The following is a 25017-nucleotide window of genomic DNA, read 5'->3' on the forward strand; positions in this document are numbered from 1 at the left end:
TTGTTACATCCCCCCCGATCATGCCACCCTCATCATTGCCCTCCTTCCCAAGTTGCGCTTCCTCTTTGTCCTGCCAATTTCTTCAGGTGCCATTTTTTTTGTCCTGACGGCGCCAGACGGTCTTCCCCCCCTCGTGGTCCTGTACGACAGGGCCTTCTTCAACGGCGCGGTACCCGTTCCGCTTGGATTGATGGTCCTTAGCACTTCTATTGCCAAGCTTTGACTTTTGAAACTGCTGTCGCAGCTGCCGCTTGCAAGCATGGTTGCACTGGCTCTCATCCGCCTTGTCAGCATCCCAGTCTGCTGCTTCTTCTCTGCACAGCAGCTTGTCAAGATTGCAGTGCTGCACCTTGGTGCAGTCTCTTCTTACCTTCCTGTGTACAGTCACACTCAGGCAAAGACACCCATATCAACGTACTGCTTGAGGGGGGAAGAGAAAATGCATGTAATCGCTGGTTATCAATGAGAGCATGAAGAGATAGGGAATCAATGGAGCACACCTGGTTCTACCTATGAGAGCGTGAAGAGGAAGAAAAAGAGAGTGTGCGCACATGAATTTCTGCCATCCATTCCTTGATCCCCCTAACTCCCCTTAGCCGCTGCTTACCACTCAACATTGCAAAGTGTGAGCCTCATGCCAGGCACAGTAAGCAACAGGTAATCTTCAATCTGCAAGCCTTCGTATACACGAGTCACAGCACCCATCTCCGTGTAGTGATACAGGTGTCTCGTATGTTTCTTTCACCACAGTTTGATGGCAAGGGCTGTGAAGTGTGATGCCCTTGACTCGCAAAAAGAGGAGTGCAGCCAAGGACAAGCCTCCTCGAGCCCAAAAAGCTATTGGCCCAACCGTGATTCGAACACGGGTTTCCGCAGGATCTCGAGGGCCACAATGCGGTGCCCTAACCAACTAGACTATTGGACCTTGCTTGTCTCCGTGGAGAACCGTTGCAAATATAATTGCTCACAGGCCGGTGAGCGGGCAGGCTGTTCGCCACACTGCTTGATCCCCCCTGGTGCAGCGGCAACCTCTTCCCAGCCACTCCCTTGCACCTGCAAGCTGCCAAAGGGGCAGGTAGACAGCACACTCCGCTTCTCTCTCACATGCAAAGACCCTGATCACGAAGCAACGCGCAAATCTATTGTGCAGGACGTGTAGGGGGACGAGCGGTGCGGACGTGCATGTACAGAAGGGGGAAAGACTATGTAACAGGTGAGCGACAACGGGGAGGTCCAGCCTCGCGCAAGTTTTACTGGTCGCTGATGTTGTTGAGGATGAATGAGCTGCGGCGCGAGAGGTTGACCGAGCTGCGGCCCGAGACGTTCTCCGAGTTGCGCCGCGACATGGCCATCGAGCTGCGACGCGAGAGCGAGCCGAGTGCGCCGCGAGAGGGGCCGGCATACATGTCGGGCCAGAACCGTTGCTCGAGGTAGAGGACGTATTTGAACATCTGCGGGCGCGCGGGTTAGCTTGCCCGTCTCGCCAAGTGAAGTGAAACATGCGCACCTCCTCAGCCCTCTCCCACGCGTCTGTGCCCTCAACCAAGTCGAGCTTCTCGACCTCCTCGCCGCACTTCTCCACAAAGAGGTCAAACTCCTCGCTCGTCCAGTTCTGGATGAGCTCGGTGATGGCAGCCGAAGTTCGTGGGTCGGAGGGGTTGCGCGAGGAAGAGCTGCTGGGCGACAGGGAGCCGGCGTATTTCCAGGCGAGGTTGTAGAGCTGCAAGGCGAGACCATCGTTAGTCACCGTCTCTCTGCCGCCCAACCGCTCCATCAACGCATCCCGCAGAGCCTGAGTCTGGCAGGGAACCCGCGCGCACCTTTTCCATCGTCCACAGCAGCACGATCGCCTCTTCCAAGTTGCCGCCGTTCCTGCTCGCCTCCGCGCCCGTCGCAATCATCAAGTCGATGTACGCCCTCGTCGTCGGTCGAAGGACCTGGCCCTGGAGACTGCCGATGGGCCGCTTGAGCTTGTTGTCGCGCTCCTCCTCATCCGGGCTGACTTCGAGGTCGACGAGGTATTTGGACGAGAGGTCGTCGAAGAAGGTTACCTCGCGGTCGATGTTGGAGAGTGCGTAGGAGAGGAGCGAGAGGGTCTTGTGCGCGTCGGCCTGGTGAGGGAAGGAGGACAAGGGGAGGGCCGAGATGAGCGAAGCTGTGTGGGAGGGCACGAGTCAGCCCGACCGCCTCGCTCCGCATCTCTCCTGCACACTCACCGATGAACTTGGGGTCTGCAGGAGCGGGTAAGGGCGGAAGAAGCGGGTCAGCACCGCCTCGATGTCATCGATGTTGTCGCGAGAAGGGCCTCGAGGGAGACGGGACGCTGGCGCGCCAGCGTTCCGAGCGACAACAGAGAACAGACTGTCTGACGCGACCCTAGTGCGCCCGGTGTCGCCTGGCGCGTCACAAGTGCGCGCTCCGAATGGGGTGTGGTCGGTTCGTTCGGGGGTGGACGAGGAAGCGCATGCACTCACATCCGTGGAGGGCGTAGCAGCGGTCCTGGGTAAGCCACTCGCTGAGCTTGTCGCGCGTAAGCTCGTGTCGCCCTGCGGCTGCGAGGAACGGGTGCTGGGTCGCGACGGTGATCTCGTCCGACTGTTTCGAGCGCGGGAAGCGAGCAGGAGTCAGTGGACGGGGGACGGGGCGCGTGCAGTGGTGGCTGGGTACGCACGTAGCGCTCGAGCATGGTCTCTGTGAAGGTCGGCATGGCTGGCAGAGGTTCGAGGGTGCGTGTGTTGCGAGATGGAAAGAGAGAGAGAGACGGACGAACGTCAGCGAGACAAGCTGGCGCAGCACTCGCTGTGGACTGGACAGGTGCTGGGAGGACAGTAGAACATACTGAGCTCTCTAATGTCACCGAACAACCCAGGCAAGGAGAGAAGGGCACGCCCCTGTTCTGCTCGTCGTCTCCTCGTCTGCGGCGTCGGCTGCTTCCTCGTCTCCTGCTCGACACCCGGCGACGTAAGTGGAACGATTTCTTGCTAGCTCGACCCTGCACGCTCTGCCACTCGCCTGCGACCCACCCACCACACGACCTCCTCTCGGCTCTCGTCGATCCCATCTCGTTCAGTCCTCCCCGCTCCCGGCCAGCAAAGCACCTGTCGGCACCCGATACAGACGCCAGAACTGATCTCGTGCGCACACTCTCGCAGCCGGCTTCCCTCGCCGCCTCAAAGTCCCTTCCTCCGCCTATCTCTCGTCGGCCGTACCTGTTCTCGGCCAGCCTCTCTTCTTCGCGTTCAAGCGGGTGCGTGCGCTGCTGTCAGTCACTGCACGGGAACCGACTTGCGGTCCCAACGGGTGCAGGCGGAAGCGGATGCGTCGAGGGCCTGGCTCTTTGCCGGATGCTCGAGGACCACCGGGATTGTTCAGGACAGCCCACGGCGGTCGGAAGAAGGCTCTCCCGCACTTCACGATGCTCAGAGAGGGCCTGGGTTGATCCGGGGTGACGCAGGGACCGTTAAAGTGGCGGCAATCGGCTAGCTGTACGGGTTGTCGACGAGGCGGGCTGGGACAGGCTGAAAAGGGCATACGGCTGTGGTTGTTGACCAGTCGACCTTCGTTCACACCATACGCAGGTGCAGCGACAGCCCTCTCCGCGTTCAGCACCATCGACATTGTCATACGCCCTTTCCCTTAATCCCCTCGAACCGCCATGTCCTCCCTCACTCCTAGCGGCAAGGTGATCGGCCCGAAGCAGCGCAAGGTGGCGCTTTTGGGAAGCAGGAGTGTCGGTGAGTCTGCTCCCTCTCGTATCCCTCGGCGGGAGAGTCTGAGGGCGCGGATGAGGTAGCCGCGGGATGCGGTTGCGAGCGCGGGATCAGCGCAGGCGCACGGCGACAGCCTCAAACGAAGTGCGAGGCGTGACTGGAAGCACAGCGGTACTCGTAGACGTAGGCGCTGACCACAACTTTTTGCTCGACCCGCCCACAGGCAAATCCTCCCTGACGGTCCAATTCGTCGACGAACACTTTGTCGACAGCTACTACCCCACGATCGAGAATACCTTCCAGAAGCTCGTCAAGCACAAGGGCCAGGAGTACCAACTCGACATCATCGACACGGCCGGCCAGGTGCGCAGTTTCACTCGCTCGACATTCAGCAGGGACTCTAGCTAACCCTTTTTGTGCACTCCCTCGTAGGACGAGTTCTCGATCCTCTCTTCACGCCACGCCGTCGGCTTGCACGGCTGGATTCTCGTCTACTCGGTGTCGTCCCGCTCGTCCTTCGAGATGTGCTCGATTATCCGCGAGAAGATCCTCAACTACACGGGACGCGAGTCGGTGCCGATGGTGCTGGTCGGCAACAAGTCGGACTTGGCAGTACAGCGGTGCGTCCCCGATTGTCCATCTCGGACGCAGGCGCAGCTGAATCTCCCGTTCGCCGGCGCAGGCAAGTGTCGAAGGAGGAGGGCGCGGCGCTCGCTGCTAGCTGGGGCTCGACAGCGTTCCTCGAGACGTCGGCAAGGACGGGCGAGAACGTCCAACGCGTGTTTGAGCAGATTGTCGTCCAGATCGAGGCGGAGCTGAATCCGGCGCCCGCACCGGCGCAGAAGGGCGGCTGCGTGCTCATGTGATGGAGGAGAAGACTTGTGTTCGGATGGGCTTGTGCTGGCGTTTTATCTTCGGTCCTCTCGGCGGGAGGACCTTTCCTCGACGGACCCCCTCTCCTTCCTTCTGCTCTCGTCTCCTCGCTCCCTTTTTGCTGTACTCGCTTCGCCCGTGACACTAGTGTGATAGACCCTGTAACCTGGACCGCGTTCTTGTCGGATTTGGGCGCGGCGGCAAAGGCGAAGCGCTGGTCCGGCTCCTTCCGCCGGCAAGGACGGCGCGGGACTTTCAGTTTGGCCTCCGCACTCTGCTTCGCTTGCAACCTGCGCGACTGCTGACAGCAATGGGCGACGCTCTGCCGCCTTATCCCGGAGCATCGGCTGCACACCTCGCAGCAGCCGCGCTCGCGGCGTCCTCGTCTGGCGTCCCCACTCACAACTGGAACTCGCCCTCGCTGCCTCATGCCGACCTCTCGACGTCGCACGGCCTGCCATCCGCACCAGGGACCGCTTCGAGCGGCAAAAGCTCGACGCGTCCTGCCAACGGCGCCGGCGCGACAGCTCGCGCGGTCGACTACACCCCCAGGCGAACCGGAGAGGGTTCAGCGATCAAGCGCTCTGCGAAGGCATGCATGTACTGCAGGAAAGGCAAGGCGCGCTGCGACGGTCTCGACAGCTGGCCGTGCAGGAGGTGCAGGGAGAATGGGGTCGAGTGTGTGTTCGAGGGTTTGACCCAGGACGAGCTGAGGAGCAGGATGAGCGTGAAGCGCGAGGCGCAGGCGGAGGGAGGGAGCCTTGACGGCACGGGGAGTGTGTGAGTGTCTCTTTGACGCAATGAGGGCGTTGCTCCTTGGCGGCGCTGACGTGACTTTCACACACACCAGGTTCGCTGGACCTGTTTCCGCCGCTCCACCTGGTCAAGGCATGCTCGAATCACGCCTCGCACGTCTTGAAGCAGAGCTCGACTTCATTCGCTCCGCTACGAGGTCGCACACGGCGCGACTCGACCGTTTGGAGGACGGCAGCGTCGGTAACTCCAGTTCTCCCGGTGGTCAGTCGTCCGCTCACTCCGTCGACAAGATGTTCCCTATTTATCTTAGGTCACTTCGCAGAATCGAGTCGCTCCCGCTCGTACCACCACGTCAAGAAGGAGAGTCAGGAGTTCGAGACGTTCGCCCGCGACGCCTTCGAGCTGTACGCACCCTTCCCTAAGCCCACCTGCGCGAGCATGCTGACGATGGGCCGCGCAGGTTCTGGGAGATGTATGCTCCCCTTGCCCCGTACATCGTTCCGACAACCGACACCTTCGAAGCCGTGCGCGACCGCTCGCCGCTTCTCATGCATGCTATCGTGTGGGTTGACTACCTCGAGCGCTCTTTGAGACAGTACTAATTGCATCCTCGCAGAGCTGTGGCGTCGCGACATTCGCTTGAGAAGCATCTCGTCGATTTCAACCGTTCCGAGGCGCTACGGCTAATGCGGGACACGCTGTATGGCGAGAAGCCGGTGACGATAGACGATGTGGGTTCTCTCCCGAGCTGTCCCGCACGACACGTCGGACTGACGCTTTCGTCCCTCCCAGCTCAAGGGAATGTTGGTGTGGAATGCGTGGCTGGTATGTTGGCTCGTCTCCTTGCTCTGGGGCTCTCCTGATCCTGATTCGGCCCAACAGGGCAAAGGAGCGCCGCCTGGGCATACTGTCACCCTCGCTCTCCAGCTCGACCTGCCGAGGGTGCGTCATCACGACCTTCCGGTCACTCTGCGAACGCTGACGGGTGTCTCGCACGCTAGGCGCTCGACCGTCTCCTTGCATCCATCTCGCAACCGCAAGCCGAGGCAGCGCGCGAGTTTGAGGAGCTCATGCCAGGCGTACGGGTGTGGTTGACGCTTTACGCCGCGGATCTCTGGTGCGCTCGTTCATTCGAGCTTCGTCTTTCCGCTCACAAGCTTATTGGGAACCCGACAGGCTCTCGTTCGCCATGGCTCGACGCTCGTTGGTCACGATTGACCTCTCCATCACGTCCTCTCGCCTTCTCCTGCACTTCGGCGCCCTTCGACCTGTCGACGCCCGCCTCATCGCCCAGTCCGAACTCGTCACCATTCTCGGCGTCGTCCAGGAGTCGTTCCTCAAGACACAGCGGCAGTCGGTCGAGCAGACTGTCCACGTCGTTCAGCAGGCGAACGCGCACCTCGAGCAGTGGATAACGACCTGGAGTGCGTGGACCCGAGGACAGGAGGAGGAGACGGGCAACTTTGTCCTCTCCAGCTTTTCCGTCATGCTGCAGGCGGCGCGCTTCTACGCCAACACGTTCGGCTTGCGCGACATCACTTCGTCGGACCAGCTCCTCCCGATTCACATGCCCTGTCTGAGGACCGCCCTTGATGCCGCAGTGCGCATTCAAGGTGAGATCATCCAGCTTCCATCGAGTACGCTCACAATCTGACGGCTCTCGCGCAATTCTTAGGCATCCACCGCGCGCACAAGATCGCCCATTCAGCTGAGATGACGCTGATCGTTCTCTCGGTGCGTAGTACATCTCCAATCTTGTGAAGACACTAGCTGACCTCCCTCTCCCCTTCACACTACAGAGCTCGGCTCTCTTCCTCCTAAAAATGATCAAGCTCGCTCCCGCCGCCTTCTCTCCCGTACCCTCGCCGTCCTACCCATCCTTCGCCGCGCTGTCCGCCCGCTCCTTCGGCACGATGGCTGCACACCTGTCGCCGGCGGATCCGCTGCAGTCGGCATCTTCGCCTGACACCGCGGCTTCCCCTCTCCTCGTCGCAACGCCGTCGATCGCCCAAGCCGTCGATGCTGCCCGCCACTCTGCCGCTCTTCTCGCCTGCGCACCGGCGAAGCAGCGAAGCTATGCCCACGCAGTGCAGATGGCGCTGCAGAAGCTCGAGGTCGACCTCCCGCCTACATTGCCGCCGATCACGTCTTCACCAGGCTTCGGCGATCAGGCTGGCGGCGACAGGAAGCGCCAGAGAGTCGCCGAAGACGCCTCCGAGATGCGGCGACGGATGTCATCCCTCGACGAGACTGTCGCGGGCAGCGCGAATCTCGCATCTCCGCTTTGGGCGCCAGCCTCGACGAGCGAGGCGCAGCTGCCGCCTGCGGGCGACGCAGCCGCGATGATGTGGGGACTCGGCGCTGGTCCGGAGGACCCGTTCGCAGCTGGCGGGAGCGCCTTCCGCAATGGAGACGCCGCTGCGTCTGAGAAAGACCTGGACGAGTTGACCATATCTTCGCTGATTGGGACCGACAGGTACGTCTGCTCCCGCTCGCTTCCGGTTTCTGCTTCGCTGACGACACCCTTCTGCAGTTTCTGGACGTGGACGAGCAGCCTCCCTGGCGAGAGCATCCAGGCCTTGGTCTCGTAGGACCTCTGTATGTATGATGGGTATTTGTGTGGAAGTTTGGGATGTGTCGTCCAGAGTTTTCGTGTTGTGCTCATCAGCGCCCATAGTGAGCGGTCGAGCAAGTAGCTCACGCCGCAACAGCAAGAAAAGCCTGCGATTTGACCTTGTTGCATTCCGGCTGTGAACGACTGGAGATAGGTACTCAATACAGGATTACGAGTGCGAGTGCGAATGCGAGCTTGCGAATGCGGTTCCAGGCGAAAGTCGAAGGGTATTAGGGCGGACGCGGGTAAGTCATCTAGAAGCCTTCGTTGTGCAACTTGCGACAGAGCGCGACGGTCATGCGCTCGAGAGAGAACTTCTCCTTCTTCGGACGCTGCTCGTCCTTCGCCTTATCCGAGGCCGACGAGGAGAGGCCGGGGGCGCCGTAGAGGAGGCGCGTGGCGGCGTTGTTGATGACGGTGTCGGCGACAGTTGCGGCGGCAGAGGTGACAGTCGACGAGACGGAGGAGAGGGGCGAGGTGGAGGAGGAAGCGGGTGCTGGTGGAACTGTGCTGGAGAAGGCGGGCGTTGATGCAGGAGTCGGCGCGGGCGAGTTCGGCAGGGGCGGCAAGGGCTTGGTCGGCGTGGCGTCCTTCGACGAAGATGCAGGCGCGTTCGAGCCAACCGACGTGCCGGGGAGCTGGCGGATTATCCACGAGGCCGCCGAAGCGAGCCCAGCGGCGTCATCCGCCTGGTCCTGCTGCGAGGGTGCGGCAGAAGCCTTCGGCGGCTCTGCCACATCCTTGCTTGCAACAGACGGCGCCGGTGACTGTCCCTCCGCCTTTACCGTCGCCGGCGTCGCCTTTTTCTTCCCGTTACCGCCGCCGACGAGTTTGCCGACGAGGGCGTAAACGTCCTGCCACTGCCAGCCCTTCTCCTCCTTCTCTTGATCGCTCGACGACTCGGCATGCGCGCTTGCCACGCGCTCCGCCTGGCCTCCCTCCTTCGGCTCCTTCGTCTCCCTGATCTCCCGCCTCGTCACCTCCTCGATGGCATGCTTGCTCGCCTCGGCACTGCTGAGCCCGCTCGATCCGCGCATCTCCCAGTGGTCACAAGCATCGAAGGTGCCGAGGAACTCGCCCCATCGTGCGCTGTCGATGCTGACGAGGCCATCGTTACCGCGCCATTCGGGCGGAGCGGCACAGCCCTGCGCAACGCGCTGGGCCTCGGCCCCATCGAGGACGAGCTTCGGGAGCCAGAGCGGGTGCCAGATGGGGATCTTGTCGGTGCGTGCGGCGATGGAGAAGTACCGGACGTCGTCGCGGTTGGGAGTCGAGGGATTGAAGACGTCGCGGAGGAAGGACGGGGTGAGGTTGGCGTAGGCGGGAGAGTCGAGCAACTTGAGGAGGTAGCCGGTAACGCTCGCCGAGAGGTTGAAAGGGAGACCCGGGAAATGGCTCGACGCATTCTTGACCTTCTCAGCCGCCGCCTCAGCCTGTTTGGCAGCTTCCGCCGCCTTCTTCGCCTGCTCGACCTGCTCCCGCGAAAGGATGGGCGACTTGAGCGAGTAAGGAAGCGGGACGGAGGCGTCGTCAGGCTCGTCGAGGTTGGACGAGATCGATGGGCGCAGGTTCAACGCTTCGTGCGACTCGAACTCGGTGCCGATGCCGATGTTGGCGCGACACCAGGCCATGAATTCGGAGCCGCGATGCGGCGTGCACATGGTCGTAAGGGAGCGGGGATGGTAGAGCGTCGGACGGATGTTGGAGATCAGGTAGCGCGCATCGAGTCCTCCCTGCAAGTCGTGCGATCAGCATGGGCCTTCCAGCCACGGCGCATATCTACGCACCATCGAGTGACCGACAAAGTTGAGGTCGCGGTTGAGCAGCGAAGGCGTGTCCTCGAGCGCCTTATGCAGGACATAAGCGCGGTTCTTGATGGAGCCAGTCCTGCGGTCGCAACAACTCAGCCAGGGAAAAGCGGTCGCTAAAGCTTCAGCGCGCACCCTGGGACGGCCGTCACGAACACTTCGGCGCCAATCTTGCCGCGCAGGATCTTGAGCAGGTCGCCCCAGTAATGCAACCGGAAGAAACCCGGTCCGCGTACGTCGAAGCCGTACAAGCCTGCGGTAGGACACGTCAGTAGCTGTCAAGTGGAGAGCTGCGCAATCTGCTCACCGTGGCACAGGACGATGGGGAAGCGCGGCTTCAAGATCGGATCGTACAGCACAGGGTGCCGGACGAGCTCGTTGATCTCTCCGTAGGGGGACGGAGGACGAGGAGGAGGCTTCGACCGTTGCGCGGGCTTGTCCAGCGTCTTGACGGAGTCAGCGGAATCGGAGAGAGGCGGAAGCACAGCTTTGTCGGCAGGAGGTGCATTCGAGACGGCATGTTGGCTCGCCTCCCTCGTCGCAGACACGTCTGTAGGACGCGGCTGAGCCTGCGACGAATCCGCTGCCCGACTGTCGCTGAAGGAGAAGTGAGGGGGTAGTCGAGCGTCGCCGTGAGTGTCGAGGGCAGGTTTGCCCAAAGTGCGTGCGGTCGAGAACGGTCTTGCATGCGAGGATAAGGCGGCCGATCTGTCGCGAAGGAATCCCGCTGTTGCCTGCAAGCCGTCTCGTGTCCGTGAAGGGCGTGAAGGCGCGCCGGATCCAGTCGAACGTGTGGAAGGCGGTGTTGGGGAGGAGAGGGTGTCGAGGGACTGAGGGCGCGCCCCGAGTGCCGCCGGATCCGCCGAGTCCAGCAGAGACGGCGTTTCCACATAGCTGAACCGCAGCTCGACCGCCGCAGACACTGTGCCGCGCCGAACGGCTTCCTCCTCATCTCCTCCGGCGACAATCCGCCGACGCCGCATCTTCCGTCTCACGCCCTCTTGAGGTCCGTCAAGGAGCCCTGGAGCTACTCGGCCCGCATGACACCTAGGGGACTCCACTCCGATGGCCCTTGCAGCTGGTGTCGAGGTGAGAAACGCGGCCGTCGTCGAGGGAGAGGTGGTTGCGACCGCGGCAGCAGCGCAGCCAGCTGTCAGGCGGATCGCTGCGGCGGAGGTAGATGCAAGTGTGGTCATGCTCGAGGCGCAGCGAGACTAGCGGAGCATGAAGTGCGGTTGGGACGAGTCGAAAGAAGGATCGCTTCGCTGACGTCGGGACTTCACCCGGCGAAGGGGAAGTTGCTCTCTTTCGTTCTGCTCTCGCTTGCGCATGGAGAGCTGCGCGGATTCCCGTACGCTGCTGTCAAGAGACGTTGCAATGCAAGGAATGATTCCGTAAGATCCGGGCTTTTGAGGCGACGAGACGAGGAGGTGCAAGAGATGCGATTTTGGCGGACAGGCGCGAGATTGAGGCGAAGGGGAATGCGATTCGATTGTTTGCGAGTTGGAAAGGAAGTGAAGGAAAGTTTGTTGGCGTAGCTGTGTAGGCGGATCGGCAGGGAAAGGAGGGCGAGCGCGGAGGGAGACGGCGCCTAATCCTCAAGGATCTGTGTGACGGACTCGTCAGTCTCAGGACACCTCCAAGCCGAACAGACCCGGAAGTTGAAGCAGACTCACGTCTCCCATCTCGTACGCTCCGAGACGGCGCCTTCGCGCTTCGTCCTTCGCAGCCTCCAGGGCCTTGACGACCTGCGGGTATGCTGCGCGGAGGCGCGATCGCTGGTCGATGCGTGCGAGACCTTCGCGGACGAGCTGGACGTTGATCGAGTTCTCGTTGGCGGAGAGCGAGTGGGGGTCGTTCGGGTCGAAAAGCGAGAGGTGCAGGAGGTTGGCTTCGCGCGCGTCAATGTTGGCGACGAGCTGCTGGCCCTCGCAGATCTCCCGGAAGCGCTCAATCGAGTCGGCACCGTAGTCTGTGCGCCAGTCGAGAAGCGAGACGAAGGACAGCGTAGCCTCCTTTGCTTGGCCTTCGAGCGACTTGAACTGCGCGGCGAGAGGGCGGAGACGAGAGAAGGGCAGGACTTCGACGTTGCCGTCTGTGCACGAGGGAGGTCAATCGGAAAGGTCAGGCAGAATGTACGGCGGAAAGACCTGGCGCACAGTCGATGTAGAGAACCTCCGCCTGCTTCTTCGCTGGGTTGCTCTTGCGGACCTTGGCACGGTACCACGCGTTGTCAACGGAGAACTGCGCCGAGACGAGCTCGCCAGAGCGAGGAGTGAAGCCGGCGGGCGTAACGTCGGCCTCCTTGTGGAAGACGGTCAGGTCCGACATGAGCTTCTCGAGCTCGGGAATGCCTGTACGGACCGAACAGTGTCAGATTCCCCTTCGCGCAAAGGATAGGTAGACGAAGATGCGAACGCACCGCCGTTCTGCAGGATCTGCACCGCGAACCTGAAAGGCTCGGTCTCCGTTCCGCCCCGAACCTCGCTGACGACTACGTCGACGTACTCCTTCCTGGGCTGCACAGACTGTCCAGCAGCGGCCGCGTCGCCGTTTGCGAGAGCCTCGGCCTCGGGGTCGTAGTTGGACCAGAGGTTCTTGCGAGCCTTCTGCGCCTCCTCCTGCGCAGTCCAGAGCTCCTTGGCGTTCGAGTACTCGTCAACGCGGGCGAGACCTTCGCGGACGAGAGCAGCCGCGACGTCCTGACCGTTGTGGAAGAGCTGCACGGTGCGGGTTGTCAGCGTCGCTCCGGAGAAAGAGCTTGCAATAGAGCTCAGCGATCCGCCGACTTACCCTGCCGATGAAGCCGCCACTCTTGTCGGTTGCCTCGACCTGCACCTCGACGTCGCGCTGCAAGAGCCGCCTCGACGAGAAGGTCGCAGCCTCTGCACCGTAGGGCTCGCTCTTCTCGTTTGCGTTGCGAGCGGTACGAGGAGCACGGATGTGCGAGAGGACGAGCGTGAGCTTGGCGTCTTGCTTGGGAACCCAGATCTGCGTGCGAGAAACGCGTCAGTTGAGATGCGCGAGGCGCGCTTGAGAGCGGATCGCGCACCTTGAAGCGACTGCCGGATGCGACATAGTCGACGACAGCAGGGAACCGGCCCATGCGCTTGAACTGGCTCAGGAACGGCGCAGCCTTGTGCGCCGACTCGCTCGCGTCGACGATCCTGGGCGCAGGGAACTCCTTGCCCGAGTGAATGCCACGCTTGTCGTCGATCGCACGCGCTTCGGCAGCCATGAGGCGATCGTAGTCGGACGAGCGCTGGTCGTCGCCCTGCCTGTGGCGGAGGACGCCGAGCAAGCCGCGCTCGACGAGGACCTCGGCGACGTTCTGGCCGTTCGGCAGGCGGACGGTCGCGCATTCGCGCTCCTCGTAGTCGCCCTCGGCAGGCTTGACATAGTCAATAACGACGTTGACGGGCTTGCCGATGAGCTTCTTGCGGAGCATCTCCTTGCCCTCGAGCTGGAGGCCGGCGAGCTTGGCGTCGGACGGGCGAGGCTGGCGGACGGATGCGAGCTGCACGCGACGTTCGGTCGCTTCGCCTTCCTTGACAATGCTGAGCATGTCGGCGCCCCAGACGCGCATAACGATAGCCGTGAAGCCCTTGGCGGCAGACGAGCCAGCGCCGTTCGTCGCGGGCATGACAGCGTCCTTGAAGAGGCCCCGGCGGTTCGCCTTGGCCTCAAGCTCGCCGCGGCGCAGCTCGGACATCATGTTGGGCGTCGGCGAAGAGGCGAGGAAGCCAGCGTGCCAGTCGACGATGCGGGCGAGTCCGACGCTCATGAGGAGTGCCGCAATGTTGCCCGCCGGGTGGTGGACCGTGCCGAGGAACAGGGAGACTTGCTGAGGCTGCTGAGAGGCTGAAGAGGCGGATCCGTTGCTGAGCGAGGCGGGTGCAGGCGTGGGCGTAGGCAAGCTGAGGATGGTGACCTTGATGAGGCGCTGCAGGAGACGGGACTCGACAAAGAAGCGACTCTCGTCTCCGAGCTCCTCGCCTTGCAGCTCCTCGCGGCCAGACAGGTTGCCCGAGCGAGGTGCGCGGATGCCGGCGATACCGAGGTTGATCATCTGGTGGTGCTCCGGCGACAGGAGGAGGCGAACGCGGACCTGCGAGCCGTTGGTGACACCCTCGACGATGGCATCCAGCGACTTGCCCTTGTACTGCTGGAGGAAGGCGACCGGGTCCTCGGGCATCATGTAGTCGACTTGGCGCTGCGGCGCCCTGTCCGAACTCCACAGTCCCCTGCCGACGATCTTGGCCTCCTCCTCGAGGTCGCGGAGGTACGCACGGCGCTGCGCAACAGCCTGGCCGTCCTCGTTGTCGCCGTGAGCCTGGTCGCGCTTCGAGCTGTCGCGAACTTTGGCCCATCCGCTGCGGACGAGTTCGGCTGCGACGTCGAGCTCGCTGCCATCTGTCGGGTTGATGACATAGACGATGCCGAACTCGAGAGGCTGCGAGGGGTTCGAGGCGGAGGGAACCGTGTACGAGATGCTGAACGAGACTTCCTTGCCTACGACGAGCGAGCGGAGGAAGTCGCGCGACTCGAAAGCCCAGGGCTCGTCCTCGCGGTCGCGGGAACCGAGGCGCGGCGCAGTCAGGTCGGCGAGGTGGAGAACCTTCTCACTACAAGGCGAGGAGGAAGAGGTCAGTTCGCGTGCGCTCACCCGACACTGCAATTCCGCATTCGTCTTCCGAGCGAGTCTACCGCGCTGAGCATCCCCAGCCATTGGACAATCCCATCCAGCTTCGCATCGCCGTCGACAGGTCGCGTGCAGCGAGCGGGTCCTCGAACAACGTCTCCGAAACCCGCCTTACCGTGGAAGGGCGTTGGGTTGCACGACCTTGCCGCGCAAGACGATCGTGTCACCGCTGAGGACGCTCTTGGCGATGGCGGCCAGCGAGGTGGGCGTTTCGGTCGCGGGAGCAGACATGGCGGAGCGAGCGGGCGATGCGAGGCGGCGGGAAGGGTGGACGACGGTTTGTGACGGCTCAGGTGACCCTGCAAACACTTTCTAGCGCAGTCTGGTGAGCCTAGCTGGTGAGCGAGATGAGCAGGTGTGGGACAACTTCGCGAAGTCCACGTCGAGGAGAGGTTTGGCGTCGCCGATGAGCTGCAACTGCTTCGGGACGCGGTCTGACGCGCTCAGAGACGACCACTACACGCCACTCGGCATGCACAACCCGCAGCCAACCCGTCCAGGCGACGAGCTCGTCGTCCTCTCCAAGGACGGCAACAAGCCTGTCAACCTCGCCCTCACGCAGGACGGGCTGGTCGTGCTCAAGTCCAAGAAGGGTGAGTACGGGTCTGACACCTCAGCGACGTGTACGCGGCAGCACAGCATGCTGACACTCCCTTGTCCTCGACTCGCTCCCCACCTTGCCGAACACGGGCATCGCTCTCGCTCAGGATCGCTTCATTCGCTCAAGCTGTCGAGTCGTACGCTTAGAGATTCCATGCTTCGGCGACACGAGCTGAGCGAGGCCACTTTACCTCGAAACAGCTTCGTCCACCTCGAGTCGCTTGATCCCCTACCTCAACCTCCTCTCCGCCCGCCTCAGCTCGCCTGCGTCGACCAGCACCAGCAAACCGACTTCTGAACTTGAGATCATCGTCGCAGCGCTCGTCCCCCGCGAAAAGGGGAAGGCAAACTCGCCTCTCAAGCTCTGGATCCTGAAAGGCCGCGTCTACGACAGCCATGCATCGACCGGGAACGCGATGGGAATGGTTGCAGACGAAGAGAGCTCAGGTGGGGAGAGTGTACGGCTCAAGGCGGCAAGGTGGTGCAGGGAAGCCGAGGAACGAGCTTACGCGGGTCAGTCTGCGACTGAGTTACTTGATTCCTCGCTATTGACGGTCCCTCACGCATGCACAGGCATCGACCGATCGAAGGAACGCCTGTACTGCGTCGTAAATCCCGCCGGAGGGAAAGGGTTGGCCAAGAAAGTATGGGAGGAGGCCGTCAAACCGATGCTTGATGCTGCTGGATGCGCTTACGACGTCGCCTGTGCGTCTCCAGCCCATGTCAACAGCGTGCCAATTCGTTGCTGACCCTGTACTTCTACTGGCCCAGACACCGGTCCGCCTGGTTCTCCAACTCACGCCGTTGCTCTCGCCCGCTCACTCCCCCTCTCAACCTATTCGACCCTCCTCTCGCTCTCCGGCGACGGCATCATTCACGAACTCCTCAACGGCCTCGCCACGCACTCATCCGGTCAGGGGAAGAAGGCGCTGAGGGAAACGACTTTGTGTCACGTACCTTGCGGAAGCGGGAACGCGCTGGCGAGCAGTCTGGTTGGGAGCGAGAAAGTGGAGGACGTGCGATGGTCCGCATTGGCGGCTTTGAAGGGTGCGTTGTTCAGCTTTGACTCCGCCGGGCGACTCTTTCGCTCGAAGCAGTCGGCTGATCAAGCCAGCCGCTCGCAGGCCAGCCGATTCCGCTCGACCTCTGCTCCTTCGTCCAGCCAAGCACTCCCGCCGGCACGCGCGAGTTCTCCTTCCTCACCCAAGCCTTCGGTCTCATGGCCGATCTCGGTACGCTGTCCTCGCCTTCGCACAGCTACTGTTCGCGTCCGCTAATCCGCGTCGCCGGAGGCAGACCTCGGAACCGAGCACTTGCGCGCGCTGGGCGACTTCCGTTTCACTCTCGGCTACGTTCACGGCGCACTCCAACGAAGAACCTATCCCTGCACCTTGACGGTCGAGATCGTTGAGGCGGACAAGGCGGCGATCGCTCGGAAGCACAATGCGTCGCTACGCTCGCCTATCTCGGCGTCCGTAGCTGGCGATGACCTGGGAGAAGACGACTTGCCGCCTGCGAAGCCCTGGACCGCCTCACTGCCTCCGCCCGACGTCACGCCTACGGTCCTGACGGGTCTACCGTCACCGTCTGATCCGCCGCTCAAGCCTGGCTGGTACACGTTTGACCTGACGAAGAAGGGCGTGTTCTTCCTATACGGAGGAAAGGTCCCGCTCATTGCTCGAGATGTGCGTCGAGGAACTATCTCAACAACTGACAGGCTCACGCTGCTGTAGCGTTCGCACCCGAGGATCTTGCTGACGTGTTCCGACCGTGTCGCAGGTCATGCTCTTCCCTGCCGCCGACCCGAACGACGGCCTCATTGACCTCGTCCTCGTCGGCCCGATGGGACGGATAGAAGCGCTCACTGTGCGAGACTTTTCCTTCTTGACGTGTCTCAGTTGTGACGCGACTGACGGTCTCTGTTCCGCAGGCCATGGACTCGACCAACCCGACACCATCCCCGACGCAGAAAAGCTTCCTGTCCCTCCCCGCCGTAACCTACCTCAAAGCGCGCTCCTATCACCTCTCCTTCCCTCCTCCGCCTCCCTCGACGAATGGCAATGCAAAGGGGCGGAAAAGAGGGTTCTTGTCGGTCGACGGGGAGAGCAAGAAGTACGAGGAGTTCAGGGTCGAGGTTCATCAGGGGTTGGCGAGGGTGCGAAGTCTGGGCGCAGCTGGTGGTGCATTCGAGGGACAGGGAGGCGGAGGAGCGTGGGTCGGGAGGAGGAAGATTGCGGGATTCGACTAGCAGACTGGAGGTTGTGATGCTCTCGTTAGACTTTGCCATCTTCATGGCGCCACTAAAAAGCCTCAAATTCGCCCGCAGTGACACTGGATAGCTTGCAAGGCAGACGTCGACCGAATGAGTCGTCGGAAAGGAGTGGTCTGCCAGCATTGCTCGAGAAGTACAAGACATCGGTGCGAAGATTCGCTTCTACAGCTCTTCCAGCTCTACTTCTTCCCCTTGCCCTCGCCCTCTCCCTCGCCATCGCCCTTGCGCACCTTGTCGTGGTACGCATCCAGACCCTTGCCCTTCAAGCTGTCGAACCCTTCGCCGCCCATCATGCTGAGCGCCTTGAACGCTTCTGCCGGGTTGAACTCGACGCCTGCTGCTCGGAGCGTCGTCATGAGATGTTGAGCGGCGTCGCGGAGTTCGGGGTCGCTGGAGACGCGAAGGAGGGAAGGTCAGCGCTAGTCGGAGCAACGGCGCGGAGAACGCTGGACGCACCGTGCGAGCTGCAACATCATCGACATGCTGGGCTTGTGCCCTCCCGCGAGATCGACACCCGTCTTCTCATGTGTCAAGCGAGCCAACTCTGCGCGAGCCAGGACGAAAACGGGGTCAGCACGAACCCTTCGAGTTTGTGGACAGCGCAACGCACTCTCGATCGCATCCAAGACCTCAGGGACCTCCTTGATCCGTTCGAAGAGCGGCGCGTGTTCGAGCATCTGAGGACCGTCGAACGGGTTGGAGGGCGGCTCCTTCGCCTCGCTCCGGGCAGACGAAGCGAACCCGCGGACATGGCTTGTAGGGAAGGACAGGTGTGCTGCTGGTGTCGGATAGGATGCAAAGCTGGACCGGGGGAGAGTGGAAGCGACGCAGAAGGTGGCGGTCGGCGAGGACTGGTGTGATGATGGAGCGGCGCGCGGGGCTTGTCGGAGGGCGTTGCGGGCGAGGCGAGGTGCAGCTTGCATCTTGGCGAGAGTCTGAACCACCGGAGCAGATGTGGGTGAGGAGAAGCAAGCTGAAAGGTCTGCCGAAGGCCTGCGAGGGATGACATCGTTTCTTCGGCTGTCATGATCGTTTTCCACTGTGGTGCAAAGCCTGCGCAAGGCTTTGAAAGACCGACTCCTGCCAACGCGATTGCAGGCGAAAGCGGTGCGGTCTGACAATCCGCTCTTGCTCCGAAGGAATCGCAAGCTACCGTCCCCTTCAAATTCCCTCGTTCTGCGCCTCAGACCAACCCCTTGAGCCACTTCATATCGCCTCCCCTCGCCCAAACCCCTAGACCGACCCCCGCCAGCGCCAACACCGACCATCCCAGCTCTAGCCGGACGATTGTCCAGCACCAGACGACGCCTAGCGCCGGCGCGCGGCTCATGACGCGCAGATAGCCTTCTGAGGTGCAAGTGTGGATCGTCGAGATGCCGGTGGAAATGGAGAGGACCGTCAGGGCGGATTGGAGAATCGTTGGAGGGAGAAGGGTGCGTGAGGAGGGGCGCGAAACGAGGAAGTTGAGCAGTAACAGAGCTGTGCGCGGACGACTGGAGTGTCAGAACGCTAGTCTGGTATAAAGAGGGAACTGGAGGTCCTGACCTGGGAGGAAGTTCAGTAACCGGGTGAGTTCTTCTCGAGGAACGAGTTCCTGCCCAAACTGTGCGTGTACTGCATAGTCCCTGTAACACGAGATGTAAGCACGTGTACGCGAGCCTGCGAAGACTATTACGCACATGCCAGTAAAGAGAAACCCGAACGGAACCGTCCATAGAATTGCATTGACGATCTCTTCCCACAACATGAGATCCTCCGCCTCCACGTCCAGCTCCTCTCCTACTTGAGCCCCGTTGATAGCCTCCTTGACCGCATCCGCTCCCTCACTTCCACCGAGTTGCTGCTGCTGAACCAGTCTCTCCAATTCCTCCGGACTGAACACGACCATCGCCTCCTTTTCCCTGTCCTTCCCGTTCGGCAGCCCCAACTCGGACGGTCGCATCGGTCCATGCTGCTCGAGCAGCTTCAGCCGGTCGGCGTGCGAGAGCGACAGGTCGGGCGAGCGTGCGGAGGGGGAGGAGGGCGGAGAGGGTGACGGCGACGGTGACCAGGAGGCCGCCGGGGCAGTTTCTAAGCTCGTTGGCCGTGTCTGAGCTTGCCGCTTAGCCATGAAAGCGAGTTCGTGCGAGGTGGACAAACGAGAGAGGTGCCGCCCCAAACTTTGGAGTCCACCTCGACCCGCTTCGGCGTCCTTTGCCTAGCTCTTGGCTTGAGAAGCCGCTTCTGAGTCTGCTCGCGACGGGTCAGCAGTCTCGACAGGCTCACTGCGCTGGGGAGAGGCGAGGACGGCTTCATCAGTGAACAGGTGCCGACGAGGTGAGTCCGGTCTCTCGACCAGCTTGAGAGCGTCTGGGCTGAGGGGGTTGAATCTGACATTGCTGGATATCCTGCAGAAGCCCTCGTCAGCTCTACTTGTCGTCTCGCCCTGCGACCCTCGTCCTCTGCGAACACCCCCTCGATCGCCCGTCAACCGCGACGACCGACTTTGAGACCGACTCTGAATGAAGGATGCAGGGCCAATGGTGCTACGACGGTCCCGATACCCGTGGAACACGCCCGACGGGCGTCTGGACGAGCGTTCCCGTCGAAGGGGGCGGTGCACACCTGTCCTCCGTCGCTCCATCCGGCTACACGGGCACAGAGGCGTCGTTTAGTGGGACAGGGTACCGAGCAGGACAATCAGAGACGCCCGTCATGCCGGTATCGCAGTTTAGCGCTCTTCCCGGACCCCATCCCGCATCCTCGTCTTCCTTCGCTCTTCCTCAGCTTTTCACTCCCTTCACCGACTCGACGACCCACATGTCTCGTCGGGCCTCTACTCAGCCGATGATCGATCGACCCGAAGCAGCTACCGCTCCCCCTGCCGCCACCGACCGTACCACCGCCGCCGCCCTCGTCGCCTTCCACCGCGAACTCGTCGCCTACTACTGGCACTACGCCCAGCAAGGCTACGTTGCGCCGTTGACGGCTCCGCAAGGGACAGAAGAGCATCAGCGGCAGGTCGCAGCCCGCACGGAGGCAGTCCAGTGGGCGCGGCAATGCGGGATCGTGGTGGTCGAGCCGTCGGTCCCTCAGGCGGGCATGAGAAACGAAAGTCTCAGCAGGACGCCAGGCCTGCAGGCTGAAGGTCGAAGCCAGGGGACCGCCTCGCGACCCCTAACGCCTGCTCTTTCCGTCTCTGCACCGTCTCTACACCAATCATCGGCGCCCGCCCCGCTTCCAGCGCGGTCGACTGTCGATGAAACCTCGCAACCAGCTCCCCTCACTTCCACCGCGCCTCATGCTTCGTTAGCCCGATCCGCCTCTCTCCCTCCATCAACCGCGCCTCTCCCGCCAGCGCCATCATCGCAAGCGACACTCGACTTTGCCGTCCGCGACACCACAACAATTCCAACAGCTCGAGCATTGTACGAGGCACGAGCTTCCGCATCAAGCGCCCCTCTGCCGTCTTCATCGGCGGCGAAGCGTCCGCTTCCGCTTCCTCCGCTGTCGTCCGCAACCACGAATTTGCCAAAGCTGCCGCGCACGACCGATGTGACGGAGCGCTTGGCCGATTTGTCGTTGAATGCGGGACCGAAAGCAGTGGAGGAGACGAGCTTCGCGCCGGCTGTCCCTTCGTTCTCCTTCGACGGACCAGACGAAGACGAGGAGCGAAGCCCGCCACCCGCCAAGCCGCCGATACCTTCTTTCTCTTTCGGACAAGATGACGGCGAAACGACCTCTGGCCCTGCCATTCCCTCCTTCTCTTTCGCCGACGAGGACGGTCCCGCTAAACCTCCGCAACAATCCAACACGCGACCCCGCCCACCACCGCTTCACCCTCGCTATGACCCGTCCCATCCTTCGCACGCCCTCTATCACCCTACCTCGGGCGGCCACGCAATTCCCGAAGCCGGCACGATCGTCTGTACCGCCTGTCATCAACCCATCTTCGGCCGCGTCCTCGTCGCGCTCGCTCGCCAGTGGCATCCTGACTGCTTTCGATGTGCGGAGGAAGGATGCGGAGCGCGACTGGAGGTCATGGAGTTCGAAGGGACGCCGGAGGATTGGGAGAACGATGCGGCGTCGAGCGAAGGTGACGACGACGAAGGGGAAGGCGAGAGGAAGGGAAGCTTGGAGGGCAGAGCTTGGTGCATGGTTCACTTCGAGGAAGTGCGTCACACCGCATCAGCGGTTATCAGGAGTATGGCTGACGATCTCGGGTCTGCAGCGCTTCGCTCTTGAATGCCATCACTGCCGGACGCCTATCGCTTCTGCCGACTACGTTCCCGTCTCCGATCCGTCCCTCCCCCCGCGATCCGACTATCGCCATCCTTCTACACGCTACTACCACCCTCTCCACTTCTTCTGCGCCGGTTGCGGCGACCCTTTCATCGATCCTGTCGCGTACGAATCCCGCTCCGCCACGTCTCCGCCTGTCGAAGCGCGATCTTATGTACCGCGCGAAGGACACCCATACTGTGTTAACTGCGACTTGCGAATGTGGCGACCGAGGTGTCCCGGCTGCCAGAAAGGATTGAGGGAGGAAGACGGGTTCCTCGAGGTGGAAGGCGCCGGCCGATGGCACGAAGGGTGCTTCAAGTGCTCGGTGCGTGCGAGCGTTCGTGAGATTGCGGTTGAGCGTCTCGTGACGAAGCTGATGCGCGTCCTCGACAGCGGTGTGCGAAGCCTCTCACCGGTGTCTATCTCCTGCGCCGTTCGCCCGCCAGCGGCGACACTCACACCGACGACGACCCGGTGCAAGAGCTGCCGCACTGTGCGGAGTGCTACGATATCCGAGCGAAGGAGCAGGCGGAAGCAGCGGTGCTTCAGCGGTAGCTGAGTGGACTCGTCTTCGTGGTGCTCGACAGACACTTTGCAAAAAGTATGCTCGCTGGACGGGCCGTGCCCCGACGAGGTTCCTCATGACTCCGCGAGGTTCCATCCGACTGCAGCCTGTCTCCAGATCAAGTTGCGAAGATGCGGTCTCCATGGAGTTGCAGACAGACAAACTACGCTGTACACTGCCTGCTCTGCTCAGTCAAGCGAATCCTCCAGGTTGAGCACCTCCGTCTGCTGGACCGGAACAGAGCCGGACGCGTCGTCCTTTGGCTGGACGGGAACCGTGACGGTCGGGTTCTCGCTGGATTTTCCCGTCTGGTCGACAATGCCGGGCGTCTCGAACTGATGGGTCACGATGAGGTCAGTTGCTCGTATGGTGGGCGCGGAGTGACAGACTCACCGAGAGAATGCCGGCCTCCTGCAGCTGCTCCACAACGATCTCCGCCTCCTCAACGCTCATCCTCCCGAGGACCTTGTTGACCTTGTCGAGGCTCTTCTCCGACAGCGCAGCCTTGAAATTCTTCGGGAAAGCCTGGAAAATGTCCCACCGCTTCTGCAAGAAGTCGCGGACGAGTTGCGGGTCGAGTTCCTCGGATCCTTCGCCCGTGATCTCGAGGTTTTCGGGGGGCGGGCCGTCGGGGATCTCGAAGGTGATGGTTTGGTCGGGAGAAGCGGGGACGAGCTGGATCTGCTCGACGCCTTCCGAGCCGGCAGCGGCCTTTTCGGCACGCTCGGCGGCAACGACTTTGGCGCGTGAGATGATGCGGTCGGATGTCTTTGCGACGTCGTCGAGGAAGATGCGGAGAGCGGCGTGGTTGGAGTTAGTCATCCTGTACAGAAGACGAGAATTAGCATAGGCATGGGCGAGAGTAGCGACAAGCGACGCACCGCTGGAAGAAGAGCGCAACGCCATCCCGGCCGAGGCTCCTGCAGTACTGTCCAACCAACGCCTTCTCGATACACTCCGTTGCCCTCTTCTCGCCCGCCTTCGTTCCCTTCATCGCCTGACTGAACGCTTCGACCATGAGCGCATCTCCCGTCTCCTCCGTCAAGAGCGAAGGGTCGGCGGCGACGGCTTGTCGGGTTGCGTCCCAATCGAGAGGTGCGATGCGAGAGAAGGCGAGGGCGGAGGGTGTAAGAGGAGGAACGTCGGCTTCATCGGAAGAGTCGCCGGAAGCCTGCTTGACGTTGAGTAAGTCAGTACAGGTCTCTTGCAGCTGACGACGCATGCAAACGAACCTCGGCAGCTGCAGCTGCCGTAACACCAGGGGAGTTGAGAGTCTCGATAACGGTCTCGGTCTGCTTCCCCTTGCTTGAGGAGGCGGCAGGCGGCGCAGGTTTGGGCTGCGCTGACGGCGTCGTCGAGACGATCTGAAGAAGGCGCGTCAGTCTGACAGGCTCGAAGCTCAAGCGAGGTCAGGGAACGCACCGTCTTGCTGTCCCAGCCCGTCCGGATGTCCTCGCTCGTGATCCACTTCTTCTGCTCGCGGTCGATCTCCTCCTTCTCCTGCTCGATTTCCTTCTGCCTGTCCACCATCCGCTGCTTGTGCCATTCGAGCTCCTTGACGAGCCTGTCCGCCCGCTCCGCCTCGACATTCGTTCCTCCGCTCTCCTGCTCCTTCTTCTGCACCGCCGTGATAACCTGGCTCAGCAGCGAGACGATCATATGATCCTCGCTTGGCTGCTCGTTGTTCGCGAACTTCTTCTCCTCGTACTTGTACGGCAGCGCCGCCTTGAGACGAAGGACCTCCTTGGCAACGAAGGCGGCGCCCTCCGCCTTGGTCGACGAGATAAGGTCGTCGATACGCTTGATGAGCGAGTCGTTCATCGGCACTTCGGTCTCGAACTGCTTGAGCTTGAGCTTGCGCTGCTCGCGCTTCTCGTGGATGTCGCGCTGCTTCCAACTGCGAGAACGAAGCGGCGTTAGCACACCCAGCTGGCCGCGCGTCCTCCAGACTTCACTCCTCACCGAATCATCGAGCGCTTGTCGACATTTGGGTGCACCTCGATGTCAGAGTCGTCCGAGAGCTGGTAGAAGCAGGCCTGGTTAGCGCAGCACAAACGAACGCTGCGATCTCGCGCGCGCACCTGCAGGTTGTCCCACTTGTTGTAATTGAGCCGAGACATCGCGAAGGTCAGAAGAGCTGTCTGGATGGCAGGGAGTGTGCTGGTGATGAGCGAAGGAGGCGGTGCGGGGCGAAGTGGGCCTTTCTGGTCGTCGGCGGCGCGTAGCAGGCTGTTGGCGTGCAAGCGGCTTTTCAGCGATGACTCTAGACATACACGAACCTCGACAGCGCATCAGAACGAGTCGTCGCTGCTGTTCGTGGCTCCGATGGAACACGGTGGAGAGGGGAGGTTGACGCGCGAGCTTGGCCGTACGCAGGCTGGTACCGGGTCTGTACGCTGTGTGCTTGCTGCACAGCTTGCGAGCAGGCGTCAAGCGGAAAGAAGAAGATGCCGGTTTGGAGTGAGCAGTTGATGCGAGAGGGTGCTCCCCGACAGCGCAAGAGCTGATCTCCCGCTCTGTTCTGTTGTTCTGCTTTGTGAGTGCAAAGAAGCGAAGCCAGTGAAAGCGAGTGGTCTCGCGGCTTTGGAGTTCCAAAGTTCTTGCCCGTCGGAAAGCCATCCATGCGCGGAGTCGTCCTCCCGTACCAGCTCCCAGCCTTCGAATCCTACGAGTCCAGCTTCTTCCTCAGCTTCTGCAACGCCTCCCTGCCCTCCGTCTCCCACGGCGCCACATAGATGCTCTTCTCCAAGAACCGCAGCGCGTCTTCGTCGAGCCTGTCCGCCTCTTCGTCCGCCTCCGCCTTGCCTGCCTTGTGCAGCGCAACGACGCCGAGGGCGCGAAACCTCCTTGCGCG

At 61.9% G+C, this 25017-nt stretch overlaps 10 protein-coding genes across 10 annotated transcripts; 4 read left to right on the forward strand and 6 right to left on the reverse strand.

Moving 5' to 3' along the window:
- Positions 1-1250: 1250 nt before the first annotated feature.
- On the reverse strand, positions 1251-2707 carry RHTO_06748 (transcription regulator PAB1642; the record flags this gene model as incomplete). The annotated part of the gene is made up of 6 exons (XM_016420407.1): positions 1251-1451; positions 1508-1720; positions 1821-2155; positions 2217-2231; positions 2475-2595; positions 2672-2707. The coding sequence occupies 6 exons, from the start codon at positions 2705-2707 to the stop codon at positions 1251-1253; spliced, it is 921 nt and encodes a 306-aa protein (XP_016274808.1).
- A 948-nt stretch (positions 2708-3655) lies between these two features.
- RHTO_06749 (rheb small monomeric GTPase RhbA) lies at positions 3656-4576 on the forward strand (the record flags this gene model as incomplete). Its single annotated transcript, XM_016420408.1, has 4 exons — positions 3656-3734; positions 3934-4073; positions 4143-4330; positions 4393-4576. 4 exons carry the CDS (start codon positions 3656-3658, stop codon positions 4574-4576), a joined length of 591 nt encoding a protein of 196 aa, XP_016274809.1.
- A 317-nt stretch (positions 4577-4893) lies between these two features.
- On the forward strand, positions 4894-7930 carry RHTO_06750 (Zn(2)-C6 transcription factor; the record flags this gene model as incomplete). Its single annotated transcript, XM_016420409.1, has 12 exons — positions 4894-5363; positions 5434-5600; positions 5662-5743; positions 5800-5901; positions 5956-6070; positions 6132-6164; positions 6222-6281; positions 6341-6456; positions 6516-6952; positions 7015-7073; positions 7139-7815; positions 7873-7930. 12 exons carry the CDS (start codon positions 4894-4896, stop codon positions 7928-7930), a joined length of 2376 nt encoding a protein of 791 aa, XP_016274810.1.
- A 277-nt stretch (positions 7931-8207) lies between these two features.
- Positions 8208-10744, reverse strand: RHTO_06751 (lipase 2; the record flags this gene model as incomplete). The annotated part of the gene is made up of 4 exons (XM_016420410.1): positions 8208-9686; positions 9741-9840; positions 9897-10014; positions 10069-10744. The coding sequence occupies 4 exons, from the start codon at positions 10742-10744 to the stop codon at positions 8208-8210; spliced, it is 2373 nt and encodes a 790-aa protein (XP_016274811.1).
- A 608-nt stretch (positions 10745-11352) lies between these two features.
- RHTO_06752 (transcription factor (Snd1/p100)) lies at positions 11353-14694 on the reverse strand (the record flags this gene model as incomplete). Its single annotated transcript, XM_016420411.1, has 7 exons — positions 11353-11367; positions 11438-11856; positions 11921-12115; positions 12184-12481; positions 12555-12752; positions 12814-14386; positions 14579-14694. 7 exons carry the CDS (start codon positions 14692-14694, stop codon positions 11353-11355), a joined length of 2814 nt encoding a protein of 937 aa, XP_016274812.1.
- A 175-nt stretch (positions 14695-14869) lies between these two features.
- On the forward strand, positions 14870-17311 carry RHTO_06753 (sphingosine kinase; the record flags this gene model as incomplete). The annotated part of the gene is made up of 9 exons (XM_016420412.1): positions 14870-15056; positions 15171-15200; positions 15265-15576; positions 15637-15768; positions 15835-16110; positions 16188-16295; positions 16360-16748; positions 16843-16929; positions 16994-17311. 9 exons carry the CDS (start codon positions 14870-14872, stop codon positions 17309-17311), a joined length of 1839 nt encoding a protein of 612 aa, XP_016274813.1.
- A 203-nt stretch (positions 17312-17514) lies between these two features.
- On the reverse strand, positions 17515-18258 carry RHTO_06754 (uncharacterized protein; the record flags this gene model as incomplete). The annotated part of the gene is made up of 3 exons (XM_016420413.1): positions 17515-17725; positions 17792-17879; positions 17946-18258. The coding sequence occupies 3 exons, from the start codon at positions 18256-18258 to the stop codon at positions 17515-17517; spliced, it is 612 nt and encodes a 203-aa protein (XP_016274814.1).
- A 260-nt stretch (positions 18259-18518) lies between these two features.
- On the reverse strand, positions 18519-19445 carry RHTO_06755 (uncharacterized protein; the record flags this gene model as incomplete). Its single annotated transcript, XM_016420414.1, has 3 exons — positions 18519-18814; positions 18881-18960; positions 19015-19445. The coding sequence occupies 3 exons, from the start codon at positions 19443-19445 to the stop codon at positions 18519-18521; spliced, it is 807 nt and encodes a 268-aa protein (XP_016274815.1).
- Positions 19446-19843: 398 nt separating this feature from the next.
- On the forward strand, positions 19844-22153 carry RHTO_06756 (zinc finger, LIM-type protein; the record flags this gene model as incomplete). The annotated part of the gene is made up of 3 exons (XM_016420415.1): positions 19844-21487; positions 21546-21923; positions 21992-22153. The coding sequence occupies 3 exons, from the start codon at positions 19844-19846 to the stop codon at positions 22151-22153; spliced, it is 2184 nt and encodes a 727-aa protein (XP_016274816.1).
- Positions 22154-22351: 198 nt separating this feature from the next.
- On the reverse strand, positions 22352-24283 carry RHTO_06757 (hsp90 co-chaperone cdc37; the record flags this gene model as incomplete). Its single annotated transcript, XM_016420416.1, has 7 exons — positions 22352-22498; positions 22557-22986; positions 23045-23334; positions 23396-23527; positions 23586-24060; positions 24126-24184; positions 24245-24283. The coding sequence occupies 7 exons, from the start codon at positions 24281-24283 to the stop codon at positions 22352-22354; spliced, it is 1572 nt and encodes a 523-aa protein (XP_016274817.1).
- Between the last annotated feature and the right edge of the window lie 734 nt (positions 24284-25017).

This window comes from Rhodotorula toruloides (assembly GCF_000320785.1).
Source record: "Rhodotorula toruloides NP11 unplaced genomic scaffold Scaffold5, whole genome shotgun sequence".
Taxonomy (NCBI): Eukaryota; Fungi; Basidiomycota; class Microbotryomycetes; order Sporidiobolales; family Sporidiobolaceae; genus Rhodotorula; species Rhodotorula toruloides.